Below are 10056 nucleotides of genomic sequence, written 5' to 3'. Positions count from 1 at the left end.
AAAACTGAGCCCTGGGGAACACTGCTTGTGAATGAATGAGGATGCGTTGAAACAAGTGTTGGCAAAAACCACACAGAATGTTACCACCCCAACTAAGTTTATTACTAAATAGCATACGAAACCAGCATACTCTTTTAGAGTTATTTCACTGATTTAAAAAATTTAAAAAATCCTGTACCTTGACTTCTTCACACAATTCTGCAAGGCGAACTTCTACATCTATGTTTTCTGGAAAGATGAGAGGACACGTCCATGAAAAATGCACTTTCCAAGTTGCAGAGTGAATCAAATTAACTCGTAAAACAATTTTATAGCATTAAATGGAAAGAACCCGTCAAGCAAAACTTGAAGCCATATTAAGTGCCACAATCAACTTAAATCAAGTAAATTATAGACTCCAATTAAAATAATTTCTTAGTAATTTCTGAGATTGAGGACGGAAGACAATTAATTAAAAAAAGGTTTGGAACTGAGTATCATGTTCACTTATCATGATACCTTGTCAAGGATACCAATTTTCCATTCAAAATTATACCTGAAAATACCATAATTTAGATAATACAGTTTGCAGATTATCTACTGAGAGCTGCTCAGGTATTCAGCACCAATGCCATTCACAACCAAGGTAAAACCTATTTTACCTCAGATTTTCTAGAGACATCTTATTTCACCACTATTTTTCTACAAGTATGTTATTTACCCGATTTGCAAGCTACATGAATATAAATACAAGTCTTTAATTGTTTGAGGAATTATATTTTAGTCAAATAAAACTGTTATTGAACTGATCTTTCCCTCTATAGCTCCACATTAAGAGCAAATCAATCTTCCATGGTACAGCAGCTTCAAATGGATCTGAGTTTTGAAACCAGATTTATTCCTTCATGCAAGATGGTTTTCCTTGTTAATCATCACTATTCTGCTTAACAAAATCTGATCAATTCAATAATAACTTAGTACTGTGTTTTGATTTCTTGCTACATCTGAGGTACCAGTAACAACAGAACCATTTATAAACCCTGAAACTGTCTGCAACAAATATTTGTATTTAAATTCATTCTTTAAATGCAGTATGAAGGAAAAAACCCACAATGTTTCTTGAATGTATACACCAACACCACATACCTTGAAACCCACAATAATAAATATGGATAATTAATATAAGTTTACAGAATGGCAACAGTGTGTTCACTCAACCTACATTCGGTAAATATACATTGATTTTCAACTAACTGCAGCCATTATATTTAGGTTTGAACTTAATGCCAAATAAATTAACTCACGTAACTCAAAGTTCTGAGAAAATAAATCGCAGAAGCGCATGAAGTTCTCAGAAACAAGTTTAGAAACTGTTTTTGAAAGTAACTGCATGCACCTACATGAGCTAAACAGTATCTGATGATAATTATTGTGAAAATAGGTGAAAACAGTTTCAGATATGATAGTACTTTTGGGACACAGTACTGATTATTTGTCTGGTTTGTCACACTGCAATTGAGAACAGGCTTTGGAAAACATTTACACCTCTGAAGTCTATAATTATTATGGAAAATCCCAAACTGCAACGTTATAAATAGTAAACCACAACTAAAACCACATACAATAAAACACAAAAGGAAACTAAAAATTTCTACAGCGGTAATGTCCACCCAGCAAATATCTGATGGAATTTCATTGGCCCTGGTAAAAAATAGCTCTTTTTTCTTTTTAAAGCAAACCCAAGATGATAGATGATTAACATATAGATGATACAGATGATTAAGCTGCTGACCTATGAGACTGAACTGCCATTTTATCCTTTTCCCATCATAAACTTCACTGTTGCTTTTTGCCCAGTACAGGCCAATACTGACCCTCTCCAAAGGGAGAAGTGGCCATTTCGACCTTAAGCTTTGAGAATGTCTTGTGTAACGTTTGGAAAAATCAAGCCTTGAGAAACCAGAACCAGCCTGAAAGATTTATCAGGAGCAAAAGGTCTTGAATTATAAAAAAATCAAATTTTAAAAGGATATTTCCTTGGTATTTTATTTAAATGGTGACAACTGCCTGAACTCTTCATTTTTGTTTAGTACAGCAGAATAACACTAAACCAAAAAAACAGTAATATTTTCTCATTTTTAATCTATATTCAGCCTAGAAATAAGCAGCTCGACTCTGCAGACTTCCTCATGTTAACGTACGTTCTCTATGGCTGACTGGTGAAACACTGTTCCTGTTTACAAAAGCACAGAATATTTTACATTATTCAAGAGAATATAATATTTTGTGTTATTAACAAGAAGAGAATAGCTTGTATCATTAATGAAAAAGAAATCTGTGGGGTCGTATCACCTGCTTTGACAACGTACCTAGGTAGGCGTCTCTCTGGGTTCGTGGATATTTTCTTCTGAGAAGGCGTTCATAAAGGACCTGCGTGCTGGCCTGGGCTAGTTATAGGGATTGTACACACAGCACTAGTTACTACACCTCTTTTTTTTTATTCTGTGACTTATTATTTGCCTTAAAGTTAGTCAAAAAAGCTTATTGCTAGCCTAGCAATTAGTGCGGTTAGATCAGGACATGAAATCACAGAGGTTTAGTGTAGTTGCTAGATTAGATATCGCTTGTGATAGACATTAAGGTAGCAGTTTTTTATTGCCTGAAACCAGTAGTACTTAAATGCTCGATCACAGTTGTCTGGACATGCTACTGCAAAATCACCGCCTTGTGTTAAAATTATGACAGAGCAACAGCAAAGCAAACAGAAGAGACAAAACTGAAGAGATAATAATTGAAATTAAAACAAAAAAGTGACAGTTCTGGGATTTAAACAGGACTTGAGATTCTCTTCTGCAATGCCCATTTAAACCTCAAAGATAAAACCCGCGCTATAAACCAGTTCGTTTACTTTAAAAATAAATGCAAATGACAATTGTGTACTTTGTGAAGCTGAAAAAGCTTCCATTTCTTTACAGACATCACAGAAAGACAGCTTTTTGTTTTTACTGCTGATGGATTTTAGACAAATTAGTGTTAATGGTGAGCATTCGGTATTTTTCCTGAGCAAAAGGTAAGAGTAGCGTAATGAATATTTACATCATTAGTCCTTTTTGTTATAGCAATTGTCCCAATCAATGTATACACAAAATAACTGAAATAAATGAAGAAAAGATTTACAAATAAGAAAACAAAGTAATCGTAGCAGAAAATTAAATAAAATAACCAAACCACCCCCCTCCCCCCCGAAAAAAAACTGTCAGCAGAATAGGCACAATGGCTGCTCAATGTAAGGAGTCATGTTCTCTCCATACACTTATTTAGAGCATTGCTGTTAAAGCCTGCATTCCTAAAGGCAACCTAAATTACCCACAGGAATGACTAAAGTCTGACTCAGGTTTCTCTGAAACTAATGAAAACATTTTTGGTGACTTTAATGAGGTCTGAAAGATGCAACCCAACCATGCAACTCAAAATATATATACATATATATATATATACACATATATATTTGGTAGGAATTTTTTAGGGGAATTGAAGGTCTTATCTGAAACATTTAAGTATCAAGATTTAGCCTTACAACGGTGCCAAGAGATTCTACTGGGGAAAAAGCACATTTTGTCCTTAAATGGAAGACTGAGAGTTAAGTCATTCCCTTAACAGGGTGTTCTCTACTAAGATAACTGACAAAAATATTCCTCGCATCAAAACTCTAGCAGGATTTTTGCTTCTATCAAGGAAAAGCCTCAGGTTTTGGTATTTTTCTATGCAGAGGTTTGTAATGCACTCCTTCCCTCAAAAAAGAAATACGAATTTAAAAACAGCTTCGTATTTTGGGACATACAACTGAAACCTGCGTTGTCTGAATCCCTAATTGACCACATCACATTTTTAGGAGTGTTTTCCTATCTCAATGTCCAACATTATTGGGTCATAATGCTTAGTTTTGCATTGGTAAAATGAAACAATACAAAACTCAATAATTGCCGTCTTCTATTCATGTAAGCATCAAAAGGTGCAGTTTTCAGTTTAAATACAATTTTACATGGCTAAAAAGGTGTATGTTTGATGACGAAAAGGACTAAATAATCCTTTATAATGCCAACGTATGGGGTTTTTATACTTTCACTGCTCTCCTAGTTCACAACTTGAGGCCAGGCTCTCTAATGTACCTGCATTCTACATAAATGTTGTTTACAACTCCAGACATTATATTTAACGCAATATTTCTGCAGTTACTTTTATCAAATGTAGTTACTAGAAGTCTTCACTGCCATAGAACTTCAATTTCTTGCTGTGAGACTGTCCTGCAAGAGCTTATTTTTAACTTTATTAAAGAAATAGCTTCTCTGAAAGCATATTTTAACTACTCTGTTTTATAGAAACAGTTCTTGTCTACTCAGATCTTCTCCTAATTCCCGGGTAACTAAGTCTGTTTAAAAAGTTACACCTCAAGCTGAGTCAGCAGCAATTTCTTCTTGTAGGTCTTTTTTTCAGGCAAGTTGCCAGTGTAATATTCCTCTCAAATCAAAGCTGAATTCCAATTTTTATACAAATACACCCTATTTCCTTATAAGAAGCAAACAAATCCAGCAGGCTACCTGGATTAAGAGATGATCTCATTTTCTGACCACTAAACACAGTGATTTGAAATAACAGGGCAAAGGAAGACCAACAAGAAAAAATAGATTTGCATAAATCCAGGCTGCTACCTCCTCATTTTATTACTAACGGGGCAGTAATAGTTTCTTTGTTATTTTTTTTCTTATTCAATTCCAGCTCAGTTTGAGCAAAAAGGTTTTAGCAATACGAGATGAAATCGATGCCAGTTTAGTCTAGAAGAGGAGTATTCCTAATAAATATTGGCTTTGTATTCAATTCAACGTACCCAGTTCAATACGGTGAGAAGAGGGGAGCTCCTTCGCTATCATAACGAAATAGCTGTGTAACCCTTTGAAAGCAAGCAGCAAACTGGCACAGAGCGTATAGTGAAAATTATAGGCATGGCTGAGGAAAGACTCGGACACAACAAAACTGCAACCCTAGAAAAAAGAAGAAAAAAAGATGAGGCACATATTAAATTTCTACACTAAATGAAGTGTAAACAGGATAACACAAAAAAGACAAATTGCCTCTTTTTATAGAAATTTTCAATGACTGCAACATCTTAAAAACACAGTTGAACACTAAATATCTAAGCTTTCCATCTGTGTATTCCTGAAACACGTAATGTAGCCTTTTGGAACAATTTTTCTCATTTCCCATATCATAAGGACCACAGTAAGTCGAATGAAGTTCATTCTTGATATATTAAGTAACATTCATCTGCAGATGAAATTCACACCACCCAACCAAATAAAATGTTATATACTAGACATTCTTACATCTGCTGACAACTGTTTGGTGTAGTTATTGCCAAAGACCACACTTTCAAGAGAAGGAATCACCGAGTCCCTGTTTTGTGCTGGTGCGTTCCTGTTCAACCACGTGTTCTTCACTGGCCGAGGAAAACTGCGAAAACAGCACAAATAAACTCATAATTTGAACATATGTCACAAATCTAGCACAGTCCAAACTAATTCTTGTTGTTTTGTTTTCTTGAAAAGCAGCAGAAACGAGGACTGTCAGTAATATCATAGCAATGGCTTGCTGGAGAAATTTAAGAAATTATTACCCTCAGCTGCTCTGGTGCCATCTCTCACCATCAAGGTCAGCAGGGTCTGTGCCAGGAGGCTGTGGAAGCTCTTCCTCATTATTTCCAATGCAAACCTCAACTAATTTAAACAATATTCCTGAAAGTTTAAGCCACACAGATACATTTTGAACTGTAATGGGTAAGAGGCAGTAATTTTCTGCCAATTTTGCTGCGGGAACTTTACCTCCTAAAAGTGAAGCCACAAAAACTGCCCTTAGTGTTTTTCTAAGGGATGCCTTGAACTCTGCCTACTGAGAAAGAAAACCCATCCTGAACCCTGAGAGAACAGAGAATCCTACAACATTTTGAGGACACAGAGCTAGGAAAAATCAATGAAAGACGAATGAAAGCAGAACTTTGGGACTTTTAGGTAACAGGCAGCAATAGGCCATGACAGGTTAATAAAGAGCATAGATTCATAGAATCACAGAATGTGTTGGGTCGGAAGGGACCTTTAAAGCTCATCCAGTCCAACCCCTGCAGTGAGCAGGGACATTGGGACCAGATCAGGTTGCTCACAGCCCCATCAAGCCTGACCTTGAATATCTCCAGGGATGGGGCCTGCACCACCTCTGGGTAACCTGTGCCAGTGACCGACCACCCTCATGGGGAAGAACTTTTTCCTCATATCCAACCTAAATCTCCCCTTTTCCAGTTTAAAACCATTACCCCTCATCCTGTCACTACATGCCCTAGAGAACAGTTCTTCCCTGGATTTCTTAGAGGCACCTTTCAGGAACTGGAAGGTCACTGTAAGGTCCCCGTGGAGCCTTCTCTTCTCCAGGCTGAACAGCCCCAACTCTCTCACTTGGTCCTTGTAGGGGAGGTGCTCCAGCCCCTGAGCATCTTTGTGGCCTCCTCTGGACCTGCTCCAGCACTTCAATGTCCTTCTTATATTGGTGGCCCCAGCACTGGATGCAGCACTGCAGGTGGGGTCTGACCAGGGCAGAGCAGAGGGGCTGAATCCCCTCCCTGGCCCTGCTGGCCACACTTCTTGTGATGCAGCCCAGGATGGGGTTGGTTTCTGGGCTGCAGATGCACATTGGTGACTCATGTCCAGCTTCTCATCCCCCATTACCCCAAGTCCTTTTCCTCAGGGCTGCTTTCCAGCACATCATCTCCCAGCCTGTACTGGTAACCAGGATTGTCCTGACCCAGGTGCAGGACCCTGCCCTTGGCCTTGTTGAACCTCATGAGGTTCACCTGGGCCCACTTCTCCAGCTTGTCCAGTTCTCTCTGGATGCCATCCCTTCCCTCTGGGACCCAGTGCTGTAACCAAGTGCAATTACCTCCTCTCTTTCAAGGAAGGTGTTAATACCGGTTGATCCTGAGTGATGGAGAACCTGGATGCTACTCTGAAAATGAATACTCAAAAAGTGACTCCCTAGGAAAGGAAGGGATGTCCATGATGTGAGCATGGTTCAAAGAGAGGAGAAAACTGTCCCCTAGGAAAGCCCAAAGGATGAAGGGAGTGAGGTCTGCAATTGTCAGGTTTTTCAGAAGGAGATGCCCCAGAAAAGTGAACGGGATCTGGATACAGCAACTATAAAGTATTTGCTAACTATTACAATACAAGAGACCCCAGCTGAAATAAAACAATGTAAATTTTAAAGTTTCCTTCTCTCCCCACCCTAAACTGATTTAAATGACAACTTGGATCTGTAAGTGATTTTCTGGACACTTACAACACTCTGCTCTAAAGATAACAGAAGCAGTGTGGAAGCTGCTGTGTCGTTTCAATGTTTCCTTACACAAGCTGTATCAAGTTGAGGTTTAAAATTACATAGCGTTACTGTATCAACATTTGAACAGCCAGAAACAGAGGAAAGATTGTATAAAATGGTGTAAAAATTGTATCAAAACCTTTCTGTCACACAACAGCTGCCTAACATACACAGACACACAGCTTCCCATGATGTGAAGACAGGGACAAGCGGTGGGAATACCTTAAACTAAAGGTTTGAATATTTATGGCACAGCCTAAATTTGAATATGAAGAAATTTGGGGGAAGTAGCATTGATTATCTGAAGTCCACATAAGAAGGCAAAGATTGTTACACTAAAGAAAAAGCTGTGTAAAGAGCACTTCATATGTGTGAGCGACTGCATGGCCTTTTTTCACACTTACTTTTGAGAAAGAAGCGAGGTCAACAGAGATTGCAAAGAATGACACAAGTCAATGAAATAAAAAGGCTTCAGTAAAAATTAGTAAAGAGAAAATTAAATTCTCCTGTTCCATTTACTTTAGAAAATGGTAAATGCATCATTTACGGACATTATTGCCACTACAGTAGTAACTGAAAACTGTGAAGACGGCGAACAGATGATGCCTTATTTATATCAATGGCACTTACTTCAGTCACTAAGAGTGAGCAGCAGATCTTCCCAATTAAGAAAACATATAAATATGTATACATACAAATATACACGTAAAAATACAGCTATTTATACATACCTCCTCTTCTCTGGTCTTGGTATTACCTCTCTTCTACATCACACAGAGTCACAGAATCATTAAGGTTGGAAGAGACATCTAAGATTAAGTCCAATCCAACACCTCCATGCCCACTACATGTATGTACTCTTATTTCTAACAAAAATAAACTCAATATTTGTTCCAGGTAACTGAAAACAAGAAATTTCTCATCCCTCTGGGCCCTGAATTCCAGAATCATCATAAAGAAAACTATATTGGTCACAGATTTAACTCCTTCCTAAATACTCTATTTTTCTAACATTTCCATTTGGACACTCAAGAATGTATTTGCATTTTATTAACGAGAGATTACCTTATCAGTGGCTGATGCAAAGCAACCAAAGAAGCATGGACTATAACCGATATGACAGAGAGGTGGAAGTAATCAAACATAACATTGACGTAATGGTGAAGGCCCCGGTGTAAGTTAAAGTGCAACTTTAAAGTTCGGCTACTAATTGGCTGTAGTGTGCTCAGGTCATCTGGTCTAAAAAGGAGATTAAAACAAAACAAGATGTAATTACAACAACCAGAATTAAAGTGCAAGTTAATAATAACCGACACAGATTGCAATTTCACATGGGTCTATACTTTGGAATGCAAGGGCAACCCCCTCAGGAAAAAAATACCACAAAAATAAATCAGAGTAAGACAAACCAGTTATGAAATATTTAGCATTGGATTTCTTTTTTACCCTCATATATGTCTAATATGAACGCACTGTGTCTATATAATACAGATTTCATCAGTTTAAAAAGTTAACAGATCTTGTTGCTTTAATAAAATCATCTCTACTTCAACTTACGAGTAGTCTGTATCCGTGAAGTGTAGGTCTAAGGTCAGCAGAAAATTCATTTCATTAAGAGACTCCTCAATCTAAAAAGAAATGGTAGAAGCATGAAATCTTCTCGGGCCCCTGATTTCTACTAATCCAATTTGTACATAATGAAGACTTAATTGTCTGAATACAGTAAAGCTGAATGGCAGATTACCTTCCTCTCATCTAACAGCATCTTTATCTTGAAAATCATCACGTCATTCACAGCAACTTCCTCATTTTTGTAAAGAATCTGAAATGTTTTACTGCAGACTATGTTGTCATGGACTGAAGCAGGAAAGGCAAGATCTGCACCTGAAAAGAGAAACAAATATTAATACGATTGGCCCAGAATCTGGAAATTCATTCATATGAAAATCATTCCTACTACTTTCATGACCACTATTAAAACGGTAACACCAACAAAATCAGCAATTACGGCTGCAGTCAGCAACTGCTGGACTCTGAATGACTGCATTTAGTTTCAATGAAATACTCTATCAACATTTTTAATGTAATTTGCTTTTAATGTAAGATCTGGACTGAATAATTTTTGCTACAGATGAGGCAAAGAACTTAAATGAGATCTAGCGCTCCACGGAAACCATCTTCATTCTTTCCTTCCAGATCTTTGCAGACCAGACCAGTCCAAGTGTATCACCCGAACTTTACATTTCTCATTCTATAAAACTTCTGCTTTCAGTCCAGAGGCTGCTCACAAAAAGTGTGATAAATGGTTGGGGAAATCCTTTGCCAAAAAAAGGTTGAAAGATTCGTAGAAGAAATGAGAAAGGGAACGGTTTAAAACAGTTATTGAGGAAGTACTTAGAATAATAGCGAGGGGTTATCACACAGGAAATACCATGACAAGGTATTATTCTGTGAAACAACATGTAAAATAAGAAGTAACTGGGAATAAAAGTGAAAGAAATGCCAACACTTTGTTATCACTTCTCTACAAGCAGACTCAATAACATTCAGAACATAAAGTCTTAGGAATTGTATAAACTGGGGTACAAAACATTTTTTAAAATTATTTTGATTCTTCTTAATAAATTGGGTTTTCACAGAGTCACAGAATATGAGGAGTTG

General features: G+C 37.3%; 1 protein-coding gene across 1 annotated transcript; it reads right to left on the bottom strand.

Moving 5' to 3' along the window:
* Positions 1-178: 178 nt before the first annotated feature.
* LOC104537058 (protein FAM135A-like) lies at positions 179-9279 on the bottom strand (the record flags this gene model as incomplete). Its single annotated transcript, XM_010179835.1, has 6 exons — positions 179-228; positions 4865-5018; positions 5361-5487; positions 8461-8634; positions 8953-9023; positions 9140-9279. Coding segments are annotated over 6 exons (716 nt in total), but the record flags the coding sequence as incomplete, so codon positions are not given.
* Positions 9280-10056: the final 777 nt, after the last annotated feature.

Source organism: Mesitornis unicolor, unplaced genomic scaffold, assembly GCF_000695765.1.
Source record: "Mesitornis unicolor isolate BGI_N332 unplaced genomic scaffold, ASM69576v1 scaffold53702, whole genome shotgun sequence".
Classification (NCBI taxonomy): Eukaryota; Metazoa; Chordata; class Aves; order Mesitornithiformes; family Mesitornithidae; genus Mesitornis; species Mesitornis unicolor.
This window is presented reverse-complemented; position numbering and strand designations above follow the sequence as displayed.